The following is an 18,413-nucleotide window of genomic DNA, read 5'->3' as shown; positions in this document are numbered from 1 at the left end:
ATTCATAATGTGGAAAAGAGAACAGTAGTTCCTCATCGGCAGGGGATCCGTTCTAAGTCCCACAGTGGATGCTTGAAGTCTTATTCTGAAACTTTGGCAATGTTAGCCTGTGTTTTTTCTTCTCTCATTAAGAACTTTCACTTAAGCATTTTGGAGATTCTCTGGGGCATATTTGAATTGCAGCATCACTATTCTTATGCTCTGAGACCAGGAAGTAAAATAAGGGTGACTTGAACACAAGCACTATCAACCCTGCAACCATGGATCTGATAACTGAGACAGTTACTAAGTGCCTAAAGAGCAGGTAGCATATACAGCCTGGGTACACCAAACAAAGGGATGATCCATAACCCCAAGCAAGACAGTGTGAGGTTTGAACGCACTACTTGGGAAAGCGTGCAGTTTAAAACTTATGAACTGCTTCTTTCTGGAATTTTCCACTTATTATTTTCAGACCACAGTTCATGTTGGATAACTGAAATTGCAAAAAGTGAAACCATGGATGTAGGCAGTGGATGGCTACTCTACCCAAAAAACAAATACACGCTCACAGTCCAAGTTCTGGTAGAGATCCGTAAAAAGGAAATGCGAAGGAAGGATACATTTGAGTCACAACAGTGACCATAACCCTCAACTGTTAACAAGTACAAATAACTTCTGGTCATTTTCAACTCATAAATAAATACTTTTGTTGTTGTCTATTTACCGTGATCTCACCTGTTCTTCCAGGAACTGTGGATCTCGTCCACAAGAGAGCACACAGTGCAATATGGCCATCTTCTCGCAGTCTAGGCAGGTGTTCCATAGGAACCGCAATAAATATGACTGGTCAAGGAGTGCTCTGTAGAGCCTTCCAGAATACCAATCCAGTACCAGGGACCCTGACAGTGACTGTAAAGAACTATGAGGTAGCATATCATTCATTTTGTCATTTCCTGGGGGAAAAAAAAAGTCAGCAGATAAAGAAAATTTCTTTCACTCAAATGTGGATAATAAAGCCACGACAAACCCAAACAAACCACATTCATGGGAGAAAAGCTCTGTCCCTACCTGTCAGAAATAGACTGTGGCAGATCAAGTCTGGATGTTGAATGTTAAGTAAATGAAAGAAATGACCAGGTAAGTAAACAGCCACATAATAGTCTGTAGAAGAGAAAGATTTAAATCATCTACATGTGGTAAAAGCTGTACAGGTTCAGATAAGGCCCAGAACTACACATTACCCCAATTTTAACCTCTCAAAACACAAAAGTATTACCAATGTAATAACAAGCTGCCTGATACTAATCTACTTCATCTTACTAACCAGGTCTCACTTATTTCTATTTGTGGTCAATTTTCTTCAGACATTTAACCATGGTTATCTTAGTTTGTATCTGTAGTCTGTTCCAAGTCAGGCATGGCTTTATGTCAATCTATGTGATCTCAGAGGAAACTAGAATCAAAAGTAGCAAGCAACACGAATCATTCCTTAATCTGACAAGCTGGGAATGGCTTATGATGGGATTTTCTTCGTAGTCTTGCCAGGCTGGGGGAGTTCTCCGGTTTAGTTTCCCATCTTTGTTCATCCATGGTCGTCACCATCCTTTTGTTTACAGAAACTAGAATACTCATCAAGGCAATCTCCATAGTATCCCAACATTTTTGAAGTACTAATTTGTTTCCTTGCATAGCTAGCTGCTTAGAATTCAAAACTTAGTGGTCCCTATGCTAGATATTTGTGTAACCAGAACATTTTTACCCAGATGGAAACATGGTATAAATTTAGGTTTCTGGAGAATGGGAGGGTGGAAGTAGCCCTTACCAATAATTTTTCTAGGCTCTTAAAAAAATAAATTTGTGTGGTAGTGAATTTCATATAGGAGAAACTTTTGATTTTGAGTCAGCTAGCTCCTTTCTCTAAGAAGCAAAGAAACACGTACTAATCAGTGGCACAGAAAGCACTCTGTGGAAAAGAGGCTGTAAACTAATGAGGTAAGCATCCTTTCACATGGACTGAGTGAAGTTAAAGTGCTTCACACAAATGATTGTAATAATCTTACTATAATGTCAACACTTCAGTTAGAAAAACACAAGGAATAACCTACTGAAGCATAGTAGAAAGAGTTTAGTCACCGAATGGCCTAGGTTAATTACTAGGCCAACCACTTAACTAGTTAATTAGGATGGTACTAAGTTCCTGGGGAGGGGACATTAGGAAATGTATTAGGGTATTTGGGGTTGTCACTATGATTGGGGCAGGGTAGGGGATTCCTCCTGGCATTTGTTGAGTGGTTGCCAGAGGTGTTCAACCCTCCCTGTGCAGGACAGTCTTATACAAAGAATAAGTCTCTCTTCAAAAATGTCGATAGGATCACTGGTAAGCTGAAAGATGGCCCCTGAGAGAATTCATGTGCAAATCTCCAGAGCCTGTGAATCGTGTAGCTTCTGTGACGGAAGGGACTTTGCAGATGTGATCAGGATCTTGAGATGGGGAGAACATCAGAAGTGGAACCAATATAATCACAGAAGTCCTCATAAGAGGGGGGCAGAGTAGGATTGGACTAGGAAGAGAAGAGGACCACATGGTGACGTGATTGGAGTGATGTGGCTGAGATGCTAAAGGAGGCAAGGAACAAATTCTTCCTGAAGTCCCCAGAAGGAGCTATTCCTGCCATGCCTTGATTTCAGCTCCTCAGCTCTCATTCTGGACTTCCGACCTCCAGAGGTGCAAGGCAACGCTCTGGTTGTTTTAAGCCTTCAGTTTGTGTATATGACAGCCACAGTGAGAATCTGATATAGTTTCCCTCATGAGGGACACTGAAAGAAGTCTAGGCATACATCTCACCCTTTCCAAGCCTTAGTTTCATTATCTGTAAAATGGGAATACCCTCACCAGGCAGAGCTGTAGTAAGGATCAAAATAACTTAAGTAAAACATTTAGCTTACAGTATTCATTAAATAATAGCTTTTTATTTTTTAATTGTTCTTAAATTTATTTATTTGTTTATTTTGTACTAGGGATTGAATCCAGGGGCACTTAACCACTGAGCCATATCCCCATTCCCTTTTTATATATTTTATTTAGAGACAGGGTCTCACTAAGCTGCTAAGGAACTCACTAAGTTGCTGAGGCTGGCCTTGAACTTGCAATTCTTCTGCCTCAGCCTCCTGAGTTGCTGGGATTACAGGCATGCACCACTGCACCAGACTAAGTTTTTTATTTTTAAGCAAAGCTCTTATGTAGATACGTCTGAGGCTTATGGAAATTTGTTAAATTTTAATATTTCTTTAATATTACAATCAATAGAAGATACATTTAACTGGGTAACAATACATAGAAATTATCAGCAATTAAAGGCAAAAAATACATCCCTCAAACCAGTACTACTGTTAATAAAATCTCCTCTAGAACAGTTAAAATCTTGGGTACAATTTGGTGCCTATAAACCAAAATGTGCTTGAGGAGAGAGAACTTATGTCAAATAGCCTGTTTTTACAAAGCTCCAGTATTCCTGCCTTCTCTACACTCTGAAGGCCACAAATTAAATCCTGCCTTGCCCTTTCCAAGTCATTCCCAGGGGGGAAAAAAAGAAAGAAACCTTTGCTCTCATAAAATGCTAGGTTATTTTTGTGGGAAGTTTCCCACACACTCTTGAGTGGGATGCTGATTCAGCACTCTGATAAAAATCAGGTCCCAGGCCCGGGAGCCTCACGTTTCTCTCCCTGTCACAGGAAGCAGTGGGGGCAGCCTCTCTAAGACCATTCCCCACAGATCTCAAGATCAATGTTAAAATTGCCACATATTGGCCCATTTAGCATAAAATATTTAACTTTATCAATAAAAATCATGGGGACTTGAAAATAAAACTCAGTGGTAGAATGCTTACCTAACATGTGTAAGGACCTGGGTCAAATCTCCCAGCATCACAGAATAATAAAGTAGTTCTGTTTTTGTTTTTGTTTTTATTTTTTAAGCGTTTGTATACACTTACCATTTCTGGTTCTCACTTCTTTCAGTTCCCTCACATTGTACTTCTATAAACCTTTACCCTGATAGCAGACTGGACCAGGGAACAGGGAGGCAGAAAGATATTAAGTAATCACGTGCTCTCAACCTGAAGCTTTCCTTCTTTAAACATTTGTTGCTCACAAATGGAATACTTCGTATAAGTTGTTCCTTTACTGTTACCTAACACAATTACATGAAACTAATCTACCAAGTCAAGTATACAAAAACTCATTGACCTCAAATGTAAAAGTGTGTAGTAAAATAAGAATAATTAATACATGAACTAAATAAAATACAATCTCTAAATAAATATTGTGCCATGTCCCATATGTAGGCAAGTAACAGTCCTATTTCATAGTTCTTGTACCGAACTCTGTGTCCACATTCCAATTGACCTGGAAAAGCCGTTTTCAGTAGGGAAATACAATAGACACCTTTAGACCCCCTGATACTCTCCAGTCTGATATTCATCAGGTTCCCATCGCTATACTTCCTCAGTGAAAACCACGTGCTTAAGCTGGTCCACAAATCATTGAAGCAACCCACAAGCCTTATCATGATTAGCAAATGGGAATAAACAACTCCCAAAAGGTCCTGCCTTCTGGGTCAAGATGATGTATTCTTTCTCATAGGCTGTTAGGGAATGTCTTATCCATGGTCATCATACATCAATACTAACAAATGTTTTAATGACTGCTACCCAAAACATAAGCTCACAGCCTAGATTCTCTAAAGAGGGAAGATACACTCCCACCACCAAAGCTAATGGAGTCGAGAGCAGGGGTGTGTTTCAGAGAAAACCTTCTCCTATTAGACTTCAAGAGGGTTGGTGACTGGCATCACAAGCCGAGTCCCAAAGAGGCATGAGAAAATGGGGTGCAGAGAGGAGAAAGTAAGACCGTGAACGCTGAGGCACAGCGTGTACTAGAAGGTCAGAGCAGAGAAAGACTCTCTCCTCGTCACCCACCAAGATTGAGAAAAGTAATGCCGTGTGTCCCACGTGAGCCAGCACTCCCAAGAGCAGCAGTGAAGGTCTTGCTGTATCCTGGAAGTCAGAGAAGAGTGTCAGAAACGGAGCTGGACCTGGACCTAAGGCGGTGCACTCCCCATTTCAGTAACTGGAGGAATTACTGAAACTGATAGAGCAAGCACCTTCTGACTTCTCTCTCCATCTCACTGGGGCCTTCATTTTTGAAAGCCAGCACGAAGGAGGATCGTCTGAGTACAGGCACGATCTAGTGGTTTCTTTCAGCTCCTGTGTAACTTTAGACCATAGAGGTGGACTGCTCAGGGAGAGAAGGACCCAAAGAAATCTACTTAAGGATCTAAGAGATCAGATGGCTCAGTAGCCCTCCTGCTTCGAGGTTCACTGCCACACTTGTAGGCATCAAGACCCTCTGAACAATGCCACCTTTAGTTAGAAAGGGGGTTGGCCTGCCACTAACCCAGCAGACTGGGCTTCACTCTAGTATTCTTACTCTTCAGAATAGTTCATCCACTGATTTTAATCATTCACCATTAGAAAAATGTATGAAAACATTCCACAAAAATTTAAATTTATACTATGTAAGTATGTATATATGTCTAGTTGTAAAAGTTACTTTTAGTTTCTCCATTATTAAGTTTTCACACTCATCTACCTTGATCTCTAGCACCTAGGTAATATCAGGCACGCCTGCAGAATAATGAATTGTGATATGGCTTGGCATACAATTTCTTAAATATTTGGGGGAAAAAATCCATCTTTTAAAAAAACTTAGCTCCACCCATAATACTGCACAAATACTAATTTTTAAGAACTAAATAAGCAAAAGAAGTACTCCTTATTATGGTTCAAACTGTAACTATAGGAGGACATGCTATGACCTGCTGCAGAACTGGAGAAGTTTGGGCATTGACTCCTGCTCCCCAGACTACTGCCATATCAATATCTCAGTGCCACAATGTGTAAAATGAAATAAATAAACTGAGGTCTAAAGGTCAGAGATTATGATTTTAGGTTAAAACTAAAATCTTATGCCACCATCTGATTTAAAGCTATAGATACTTTCTAATTACTAACAATTAAAATGCAAACATACATACTCTAGGCAAATACATCTATTAGAATTGGTGTGTGGGCCAACAAAGAGACAAAGGCCAGAACAAAAAATATATATAGTATGTAATATTTAGCTAACTTAATATTTATCACTAGTGAATTTCTTCAGAGACATCTATTATGTAGGTATACAGGTATAGAATGTACCAAAGAAAATGGAGAAGTAATAAGCCTTTAAAAATCTAATTTGCTACTATTTGGAAAAAATTAATTATGTAAAGTAAAATATAATAAATATAAAGTACCTTTATGAAGGTAAAACACTGAGTATGTGATTTGTTCCCAAGAATCAAACTTCGGGCTGTAACATACACACAAGCTTCCTGGAAATAAGAACATATTTAATAAAGTTTAAAAGAGTCTGTGTTGATAGGTAATTTTCCTAAGCCACTTAACCACTTCTATTCCTTTAGATATCCTCCCCATCTTACCCCATAGATTATTCCCAAATTCTATAAGTGGTCAATTAATAAGTTGCTCAGAATTTCAAATCAACAACTATTTATCATCAACAAGTTATAAGCAGTGTGTTGTGAGAGGCTACTGATGAATAGGAAAATGAATAGAGACACACTCCTATATATGAAGTCATAAAAGTCTAGAAACATCTCCAGACTCTGTGAGATTCTCCTACTCTGTACATATTGCCCTGTCCTATTATCTATCTTGCCACCTTCAATCATTACTAATAGCTAGATAAACCCAGTTTATCAAAAATGTGTTCCAGTCTTTCCAGAAGGTGTTCAGTCTTGTTTATTTATACTAAAAGGTAAACTGTGATCTATCTTATGGAGCAATAACAGCAAATTTGGTGTCCGAGCCCATGCCCACCTATATTTGGGTCACTGAAAGTTTGTCCCAAGGCGAGCTCCCAGCCTGGAGTGGTCTTTCCACATTAGCCCAGACTGCTGCACTTACCCCAACACACAGAACACCCTCAACCCTCCCATCTCAATACAAAAACAACTGTACATTATCTCTACCAGTTGTTGGTAACTGGATAGAACAATGTCATTGAATGATGTACCAATGAGGGCATTATGCTTAAAATGACTCAGGTTGAGTATTACTTTTCTGAAATTCCTGGGACCAGAAGTAATTCATATTTTGGATTCTTCAAATTTGGAATATTTGGTAGACTTCACTGGTTGAGTATTCCTAATCTGAAAATTCAAATCTGAAACTTTTTAAGCATCACATCAGTGCTCAAAAAGTTTTAGCTTTTGGAGCATTTCACATTTTTTTATTTGTGAATGAAAACTTTGTTAGTTTAAAACTATTAAAACAACAAAACTGTTTTGATCAACAGCTTTAAGGAACATAAACAACTATAATCTAATTGGAAGAAATCATCGTATGTGAAGGATGCAAGGATGTATTCAGAAGTGCCCTTGCACATTATTCAAAGTACATAAGGACAAGACTTGTGCTACCTACTTCACTGCCTTCTACCAGCCTATCTCCTTCGGTTTTAACACATTTAAGCTTGTCTCAGGATGGCAGGCCTCTTTCCCTTTGCCATACAAGTATTGGCTTTGGCATTGGTCTCAAGAAGTTCCAGAAAAGGGCTAATTTGTATAAAGGATCAGTCATTCTCTCCATTCTCCTCAAAGAGATTCAGGATTTCAATCAGAGGTATCCAATCAGTGAACTAAGTTAGTTAATACTTCTCCTTCTACTTGAGCTTTTAGGTATAAGATCTTCATCAATTGTCAACCAGTTGTTTCTATTAACATCTCAGGGTTGGCAGATTTACATGAGGCAAAAATGGGTTGGTTCATAAACCTGCTTAGGAATTAACTTCATACAATGGCTTTCCACCCATAAACAGTTGCATAACTTTTAATAATTTATTAATGTTCTTCTCTTTCCTGAAAATGCCTTCCTTATTAGCTCTTGCTCCTAAATATTTTCTTATTTCCACACACATTCTTATCATTATTAACACTGTTTCTAATTCTGTTCCATACAGCCAACACTTCATACAATGATCCATTCCTCGGAGTAGTATTACATCTTAACACTTTTACATTGCTGGTGGAGTTGCAAATTAGTGCAGCCACTGGAAAGCAGTGTGGCGATTCCTCAGAAAACTTGGAATGGACCCATCTTTTGAACCAGTTATCCCACTCCTCATTTTATACCCAAAGGACTTAAAATTAGCATACTACAGTAATGCAGCCACATCTATGTTTATTGCAGCTCAATTCACAATAGCTAGATTGTGGAACCAACCTAGATGCCCTTCAACAGATGAATGGATAAAGAGACTGTGGTAGGGCTGGGGAAATAGCTTAGTTAGTAGAGTGTTTTGCAAGCACAAGGCCCTGGGTTCAATCCCCAGCACCAGAAAAAAAAAAAAAAAGAAACTGTGGTATATATACACAATGGAATATTATTCAGCCATAAAGAAGAGTAATATTATGGCATTTGCAGATAAATGGATGGAATTGGAGAATATCATGCTAAGTGAAATAAGCCAAACCCAAAATAACAAAGACTGAATGTTTCCTCTGATAGGTAGATAATGATATATAATGGGGGTGGGGGGTATGAGAAGAATGGAGGAACTTTAGATTACATAGAGGGAAATCAGAGGGAGAGGTGTATAGAAATGGTGGAATGAGACATCATTACCCTATGTACATGTATGATTACATGAATGGTATGAATCTATATCATGCAGAACCGTAAACAAAAAGATGTACCCCGTTTGTGTACAATAAATCAAAATGCAGTCTGTAAAAATAAAAAAAATTTAAAAATTCTTAAACACATAAGCAATCCCACGAGCAGAGCAAACACTGAAATATCTTATTTAGTCCTGAGGTGCCTTTATAGTACAATCTTTCCAGGTGATCCAGGTAAATAAGAGGCTAGCTAGATTCATATGAATTATAGCATCTTCTGTCTTGACACCTAAGAATCATATTAACCATTAATTATTTTACAGGCTGCTTCAAGTCTCTATCTTGTTTTGAGGTCTGGAGAAGTATTACAGGTTTCTCTTGATGTTATTTTGATGAACTCTCTGAATTAGTGTGACTGCTCATATTCTCTTATAAGACACCAACAACTTTAGCAAGCTCACACTTAATCTGTTGTGAAATTGTTATAAAGTCCATATCACAGAGTTCCACTTGGATGGATAACTACCCTTTAGTATCTATTGTGTTTGAGGAGCACATCTGTCCTTTTTCAGCTAAACTGCTCACCAGACAGAGTTTATAGAAGAACAGTGATCTCTCCTTAGATATATTTTCTAATCTTGTACACAGATGCTTCAAGTTTTGACACAAAATTATAGCCCAATTTTTAAAAATCCAAATTCCCTATGGGGAGTGTATATATTCTCTGGCTGTTCCTAATTAAAGCATAGGTTTTATCTTCTAAATTGTATCCAGTCCCTTTGTTATTCTTCTTACTAAATGTTCTAAGGGTAAAACAAACATATAATTAAATGTATAGATGTCCTTGTTTAACTGCTTTCACTAATCTTGGCAGACTATTTCTATTGGCACACAGGGATAAACAGGTTCTTCTTATTTTCTCACTACTCTTTTGGGTTAATTTGGTGCAGCCCTTTGCAGTGTATCAATTATTTGCCATTTTTGACATGAACTACATCTCTGGAGGTACCTACACTTCAAAAGTAAGGTTCAGTTTGTTCAGTCATGGTAGCCATGAAGTCTCACAATCTGCTTACCAGTATGGCTTGTAATTACCCACAGCAGTTGCTCTAGACATAACTTTTCCTTTTCCTTTTTGTCTTTATTTCTCCCTCTGTCTTGGGACCTTATCAACTCTCATCAATCTTTCCACATAACAAGCAGTCTGTTGTGGAACTTTCTCACACTAATATGTTGAATAGCTCTATAAATTGTTCTGATTTTTCAAAAGGAACTGTAGTAGCTTTTCCAGATATAGCAATCTCTTTTTAAACTTGTTGAGTCACTTATCCTAAATGTCAATGGCCAAACTGATTTTTTACTCCTATTATGGGTCATCCAAACAAGACCTGGTTATATAGTCTACAACTGTTCCCATTTATCTTTAAAGGTAACTAATCATCTATGCATGCAGACCTCATTTAACATTAGATGGAGCATCTGTCATGTGGTTAGATCTGATGTCATTTATTAATTGTTATTTTAATCCTTTCAACTAGAACATATTCAGGACTCTATATAAATTGGTATAGTCTAGTTCCCACCAGTGTGGATTGCCTTCTGTGAGTCATCTTTTCACAATTTGCATAGACCACATTGCTTATAGTTTACCATAATGTCTTTACCCAGTTGTTGCTCATGTCATGAGAAAGCAAAGGCCATTCTCCAGGAAGGAAGGTCATGCATAGTATCTATGGGCTTAGCTGAAGGACAGCTGTAACTTCAGATAGAAGTGAGAGGATCATGCAACATTGAATTGGTATAATCAGTGAATTTTCTGTGCATTTATTTGGTCCCTCTCTGTTTGGGTGTAGAAGTGCCTCAACTACTGCATGTATAGAGTTACTGTGGCTAAATGGCAGTCCACATTTTATTTATATCTATCACTGCTCCTGCCTCTCAATATTGAACACTTCTAGGGTGAAGTCATATCAGGTGCACTCTACCAAGCCTACCCACTATTCATTTTATACTCAGTTATATCCACAAAGACATAGTTTATCCATTTCCCCCTGCAGACCATCACCTCGAGGCCTGTACAATAAGCGTTTGACTTTCCATTGGTGAATAGTCTTTGTAGAGAAAGATCCACATAGCCATTCCAGTACTGCTCTCTTTGGTTAATGGGTATGTTGTGCCACTTCCATTTTGGGGACAATATTTAAAGTAACTGCAACATGGATCAGCATTCGTGGGACTCAGTCATGCATTGGAACCTCTTGGTCCCAGCTCTTTCAAAGATTTCTCCCTGGTAACATTCATCTGAAAAGTTTTCTGTAGTTTTGCTCTGTGATAGATGCTTCTCTTTCAGATTTATTTCCCGTGGTCTGATAGGGTATCCTTTGTTTAACACATTCTCAAAGACCCAGAAAGGAGTTATATCTTTTCAAGTACAGATGCCTTAACATGGTCCTATTAATACAGTGAAACACCATCCTAGGGGATATTCCCCTTTTAATTTCCATTAATTGTAGAACAATGAAATTGGGTCCCAAGATGTAAGATAGTTCACATGTACTTCAATCCAATGTTAGGTTAAGGAGGTTCTCTTCTTTGTTAGTATTTGCTCTTATCATCAAGAAGCCTAATATAACAAATACAAGTAAGGGAAGAAACACACTGCTAAAGTCAGAGTTATTTTTTTTAATAAAAACAAAGATGAGATCAGTCTTTTCTGGAAGAAAACCAATTCTTACTTGTTCTATAAGATTTTAATAATGAAAATATGCAGAACTAGGAGAAAAATATTGCTCATGTTCAGAAAAATCAGGATATATTTGAAGAAAAAGATCAGTGATCGTTCTCACATGTTGGTAAGGGCAAATGGGGTCTTATTCACTTCTTAAACCATTGTTTATATCAGAGAGAGTGCATCTTCATACAGCTTATCCACGTCTAACATGTCTTGATCTATATCAAGAATTAGCTCTTCATCTTCTTGTAGTAATGTATTGATTTCAAGTCAGAGAGGTCAGCAAGATCCAGTAGTGAAGTTTCCTCCAGAGATGCATCTGCTCCAATCTGTTCTATCATTTTATTTTTTCAAGGAACTTGTTGTTCTTGTGGAATAGATTGTAAGAGCTCTTCAGCTATTCTTATTAACTGGGCTACACAGTCAACAAGTCCACCAACCAGTATAGGAATTGACCCAGACTCCATGCTCTTCTTAACAGATAAAATATTACTAAAAACTGTAGCACATGGACTCTCAATGACAATGGATTCTGTAGAGCTAGTAATAGTTCTTTGGTTAGTTTAGATGAGAAATGAAGATGTTGATATGATTCTGATTGTGGTCAAGTATAGAATGAAGTCAGTGGTACCACAGGACTTTTTGATGATGTGAATGAAATCTCCAACAAAATGTATTCATGGTGCTCATATGTACTAGTGATGAACTGCTGTTATAATGACCACCAGACAGATTGTCACAGGCAAGATAAAACAGAAAGCAGATCCTTGAGAAGTCAGGAATTCTGAGTTTGCCCAAACCAGTTTTGCATCTTCTCATTGCTTCAGAGAAGCGTATGACAACCACAGTCAGGGAGAATAAGTATTGCCGGGGAGCTCCAGGTGGTGCAGACCAGATATGACCTATGATATTCATCTTCAGTCTTGCCACAGCTGATAAATGCTATTTCTTCCTAGTCCTCACCTTCTTTCAGGGTAGAGGAGGACTCACTTTCACCTTTCAATTCTTCTTGTTCTCAAAACGGACTTGCATTTCGCATTTTGAATTTTCCAGTTAGGAATACTCTCAACCTGTACTTTCATTCCTGTTAAGCTTGATGTGACTGACTGAAATAGGACATTGCTGAACAGAAAGAAACTTGACAGAAGTTAGAAAACCCAGGTTCTAGTCCCAGAGCCAATACTGACTAGATGTGTGAATTCTATCCCTACTCTATCTCAGTGGATTTTAATATTCCCTTTTTTATTCTCCACTAGTTCCTTTATAAAAGAATCAGGGAAGGGGGAAAATGTCCATTTTCTTAAGGAAGGCTATTCAAGGACATTCATAAACATTCTGTTATAATATTTCTCAGTTGTGCCTATTTTAATGGCATTTAAAATTGCAAATGTATTGTTAGACTATACTTTATTGCAACATCTTGAAAATATAAAAATTTTAAAACCAGGAGATAAAAATGGTAATGATTCTGTTAATCTTATGGTTACTGAGCACACAATAAGAACTTTTCTTTAAAATTACAGACTTACTTAGAATAAAAGTAATTTATTACTGAAGCTTAAACAAAAATAACCATAGGCATTACAAAAGTACAGTGTACCACTTTGACTACTGTTATACAGTAAGCATTATTGAAAACCACTGGTGTGGGGACTTTAGAACATCAGCCATGGCCCCCTTCTCCCCCTTGGGAAAAGTCTGTATTATTACTACTTTTAAGTAAAACCTGCTTAATATGCTTGGTTTGGCATGCTCCTCTAGTGTTCAAACTTTAACATTAGAGGGAGCAGAACTCTTCACTGATGAACGGTGGTATCAACTGCACCGTTTTCCTGTGCTGTGACCCTGAGAAAGGCAAATCCTTTGACTCTAGGGATGGAATTGACCAGATCCTATGCCCACCAGTGCTGGCCTAAAGACGCTGCTCCCGGTGCCAACCTATGAAGATGTTTCCATTCCTGAAAAGTCCAAGCTTAAATTTGTTGAAAGAGTACCACTTGTACCAAAAGTAAGAAGAGAACCTGAAAACTTGAGTGACATACAGGGACCTTCCACTGAAGCTTCTGAATTCACAAAAGGCAATTTTGCAATTTTGGCACTGGGAGGTGGTTTTCTCCGTTGGGATCATTTTGAAATGATGCACCTGACAATCAACCATTCTATGGACCCCAAGAATATGTTTGCCATATAGCGAGTACTAGCCCCTTTCAAGCCCATTACCTGCAAAGGAATTGGGCAGCGCATGGGGGGAGGCAAAGGTGCCATTGATCACTACGTGACACCCGTCAAGGCTGGCCGCCTCATAGTTGAGATGGGGGGCGGTGTGAATGCAGAGAGGTACAGCATTTCCTACGCCAGGTTGCCCATAAGTTGCCCTTCCCAGCAAAGGCTGTGAGTCGTGAGTCCCTAGAGAAGATGCGCAAAGATCAAGAGGAAAGAGAACGTAACAACCAAAACCCCTGGACCTCTGAGTGTATAGCCACTGCCAACACGCCGGGGATTCGGAAAGTACTGAGCCCATATGACTTGACCCAGAAGGGGCAATACTGGGCAAATTCTACGTGCCTGAACGGGTGGAGTGAGAGCACAGGAATGCACAGACCTGGGCTGCTGAGAGGGGGATCTGCATTTTTTTTCTCCTCAGCCTGCCCATTAAGTCTCTGGGTACCTCTGAGGTTACAACTGAGCAGCAGCATGAGGTGAATAACTTATGAAGAAGTGTGTTATTTGTTGTTTGTTTTTTGTTTTTTTTTTTTAATTTTGAGAGTAACCTCAGGATATAACTTCTTATTGGTCACCCTTAATCCCTTGAGAGATAAAGAATGGCTGTTAAGAGCTCTTTGTTCTTGTAGATTGTGAAATAAACGTCTTCAGGAATGGAAAAAAAGAAAAGAAAACCACTGGTTTATCCCATTCTTTTATATTCTAGGATCACAAGGAGAAAAAACTGCTAGCAAGCAGAGATAAAAAAGTAAAAAGGAAGCCTTAAAGAAAAAATAAAGCAAGGTACCATGTCTTTCAATCAGCAAATTTTTTAAAACAATAATCAGTGCTTTCCAGAGAGTAGTAGGAAGAACATCCTTGAGGAGTAGTGGAAGAGAGAACTAGTAATAACATCTCCAGAAAATAGTTTTTCAGCTGGGCATGGTGGTGCACACCTGCAATTCCAACTTTTCAGGAGGCTGAGGCAGGAGAATGACAAGTTCAAGGTCAGCCTCAGCAATTTAGTGAGATCATGTCTCAAGAAATAAAAAGGACTGAAGATGAAGCTTAGTGGTAAAATGTTCCTGGGTTCCATTCCCAGTACCAATAAAAAAATATAAATATAAAATAGATTCACAGCGGATTAAGTATATTCGGGTCTATAAACTCAAGAATTCTTTTAGAAGTTTATCATAAGGAATGAACATGAAGTGTCAACAAAGTAAGATCATAACTTCCATTATAACAAAATCCTCCACACACCAGCCTCTAGAGAATGAGGGTAATTATCTGTCATTTTGAAGAAAATTAAAGTGATATGTAAAATGAATGTGCCTAATTACATATACCCAGAACCATAATCAGATCTGATAAGCAAATATTTCCAGATTTTTAGGTTGTGGTTTAATTCTGTCTCCCAAACCCAAAGGGAAAGAGAGACATCCATCTGAAATGGGCTGTGCACAGGCTCTACAGCGCTGTTCAATAAACTTTTTTGATGTCAGAAATGTTTTAAACCTACATAACCCAATATGGTAGCTATCCACCAGAGTTAGCCATTGAGCTATTAAAATGTGGCTAGTGTCGCTAAGGTATTACTTTTAAATTTTTTAATTATCTGAACTTGGTAACACATGACTAGTGGCTTCCTTATGGACCAAACACAGTTCTAGAGCAGTGGTTCTTAACCTTGACCCTACATTGAACTTATTTGAGATCACAGATGTCAAGACCCATTTCCAATCAACTAAATCAGAATCTCTAGGGGCAAGACCCAGACATCAGTACTTTTTAAAGTGTACTAGTAATAGATTCTAATGTGCAACCAAGGTTGAGAACCACTTTCTAAAAATCATATCTGGATGTGAATCTTGGCTTTGGGCTTACTAAGTAAGTTACTAAGGTGAGTTAATTAAATTCTCTAAGCCTCAGTTTCTTCACCTGTAAATAAAGAAAATATAAAACCTACTTCATAAGGTTCTTATGTGAAAATAAAATGAAATAATGTGCATAAAGCTCTGACAAAGTAGTTATATCTGGCTATAAATGTTAGCTGCTAATATTATTTCAGAATAATTTTGTTGCTATTTATAAGTTTGAGGAAGTCACAGTTTGACAAAACAAAGTGTTCTTAGTAGCATATGCAGACCTTTCTGAGATTGAACCCAGGAGTGCTCTACCATTAAGCTACGTCTTCAAGCCTTTTTATTTTGAGACAGAATCTCACTGAGTTCCTAAGCCTGGCCTTGAACTTGTGATCCTCCTGCCTCAGCCTCCCAAGTAACAGGGGTTATAGGCATGCACTGCCACACCTGGCTCCAGAGATTTTAATAAATATTCATCAAAAATGAAGATAACATCTCAACACTGGCTAACCTTTAAGAAACCATTTATACAATGAAAACTATTACAAAGTTTTCCAAGGAAAATTATCTCCTTGGAACAGTTATTACAGGGGCCTATAAAACCCTAAAACACTGGTCTAATTCTGTGAAATTAATTGCTTATAAGGAGCAATTCTTAAAATTTTATAAGTGGAAAGAATGTACACATGTCCCCACTCACTACATCTCACCAGGTACATGAGAAAGAACTATAGGCACTGACTTATATGGTGGGCACAGCTTCAGAGCTAGCAGACATGGATGGAGTATTTTCTACCTTCTTAATGCCTAAAGTCTTTGACTGCTTTAATCTTCTTATTGTAAGAGATTTATCAGAAAAGCCTAGATGAAGCCAGGTGCAGTGGCACATGCCTATAATCCCAGCAGCTCAGGAGGCTAAGGCAAGAGGATCATGAGTTCAAAGCCAGCCTCAACAACTTAGCGAGGCACTTACCAATTCAGTGAGACCCTGTCTCTAAATAAAATATTTTTTAAAAAGGGCTGGGATGTTGCTCAGTGGTTAAGTACCTCTGGGTTCAATCCTCAGTACCAAAAAAAAAAAAAAAAAAAAAAAGAAAGAAAGAAAGAGAAAAGCCTAGATGGGCTCGCTAAATAATATATAAGAGACCTCAAAGCCCACCACCAACTTTCATGAATACATCCATATTTTAACCTTTCATTCCTCAGAAGGTATGAGAGGAATGAGATTCAATTCATTTCTTAGGGCAAACAAATTCAGGACAAAGATGCTTTCAAAAACATAAAAAGTAATGTTGAAAGAACAAAGTCACTCCACATAACCAAGATATGACCAATAAATACCAAATATCATTATGTCATCGTCAGTGTGAATAGCTGAAATAAACTGAGTTTGTGTGAGGCCCAGAGTCTTGTATTCCTTCAAGAGCCATGTTTTCTAAGTTTTATTCTATGTGGAGCCATATTTTGATTCGATTATACGTTCCCATCTCTAACCCTACTGTGCTCGAGTAGATTTTGTTTGTATTAACCACAAAGGTTAAAAAACTTTTTAAAACCAATTTGGGAAATATATGAACTGGCAACCTATCAGTTGAAAAACAAACGACTGGTTCTCTGACTTTTGCATCTTTACATTTGGAAGCATCTCATTTGCAATAGACATTTTTTTTTCCTGTTTCAAAGCTTATTGTAATGAGCAAGTCTCATTTTCTACTCTCCCAGACATTGCTGAGGAAGGGGAAAAGGATTTAATATCTCCTGCCAGACATGCTAACATTTTGTTAAATAAGATGTCACAGGTGGCCCATTTATAGGTCACAGATGCAATGGTTCAGGAGAAATTCCTATGGGAATAAAGTGAAAAGGAATAAAAGTTCACATAAAATTAAAGCCTAAAATGAGTGTTAGAGGTAACAGATTTAAAATGAAGTACAAGGGAAACATTTACCCTGACCCTCCCTGTGAGCTCTGGATCCCAATTCATAGCACCTCCTAAGCAAATTCATTTTACGACTGATGGTCCTCCTTCCCTCTCCATTAAAATATCATGTAAGGATTTGAACATACTAGAGTCTCCACCATTAAAAAATAATGTTCTCTGAACCCCACTTCCACCTTCAGCTGCTGCCTCTCTGGTGTCTATACAGTGCTACATTTTCAAATCTCAAGCACCGTTAGATTTACCTACATCACCCCACACAGACATCCCACAGTAACCTCCATAACCTCTGTGCTGCTAGGCCCAGTGGGCTCCACCGCTCACTACCTCCTGTCAGCCAGTCGCTCTCTCCTTTGTGAGAGCCCCTTCTGCCCTCAGCTCCCATACCACCTCACTTATTTTGGTGTTCTTCCTCTCTCTCCAGACATTTATTTTCCTTATCCTTGGGATGCTCCCCCTAACCTTTAAAACATTTATGCTCACAGATCTTATTCCTAAACATCTTCCTTTCTGACCCTGACCCTGAACAGTGCTAGATATATTCTAAAAAATTTCACATTCATTCACCACCACACATCCTCTTCTAAATTCCAGAGCTTTTAATTAACCTGCCCAAAAGAAAACTCATGGTTTTCCTTTATAAGCCCCACCCAAACATCTACACCCCAGAAATTGACACCACTGTTCACCCATTTGCTGATGCCGAAACCTGAAAAACATTCCTCTTCATCTATTTATAGCAAGTCCTCTCAGTTTCCTCACCAAAATGCACCTCAAACTCATCCAGCTCCCTCCACCACGACTGCCCATCATCATTCAGACTCATCCATCATCTCAAAAGGCATCACTACAGTCTCATCCTAACTGTTGACCTCCCACTTCTCTTGCCTCCTACAGTCCATTCCTCCCCCAGCAGCCACAGGGATCTCATGACAGTATCTAATCATGCCACTG

General features: G+C 38.5%; 1 protein-coding gene and 1 pseudogene across 2 annotated transcripts in view; one reads left to right on the top strand and one right to left on the bottom strand.

Annotated features, from left to right (window-relative positions):
• Positions 1 to 18,413, bottom strand: part of GSAP (gamma-secretase activating protein) — a 107,772-nt gene that overhangs the window by 42,010 nt on the left and 47,349 nt on the right. The window contains exons 13-16 of the mRNA XM_079150253.1: positions 6,338 to 6,415; positions 4,959 to 5,036; positions 1,051 to 1,143; positions 718 to 935 (exon numbers count right to left, since the gene is read on the bottom strand). Of these exons, the coding sequence (XP_079006379.1) occupies positions 718 to 935; positions 1,051 to 1,143; positions 4,959 to 5,036; positions 6,338 to 6,415 (467 nt within the window). The remainder of the gene's footprint in view (positions 1 to 717; positions 936 to 1,050; positions 1,144 to 4,958; positions 5,037 to 6,337; positions 6,416 to 18,413) is intronic.
• Positions 11,936 to 17,981, top strand: LOC306667554 (large ribosomal subunit protein uL16m-like; annotated as a pseudogene). Its single transcript has one exon. The product of its transcript is annotated as a large ribosomal subunit protein uL16m-like (transcript).

This window comes from Sciurus vulgaris, assembly GCF_902686455.1.
Source record: "Sciurus vulgaris genome assembly, chromosome: 8".
NCBI lineage: Eukaryota > Metazoa > Chordata > Mammalia > Rodentia > Sciuridae > Sciurus > Sciurus vulgaris.
Note: the sequence above shows the minus strand (reverse complement) of the source record. Positions and strands in the feature narration are given on the sequence as shown.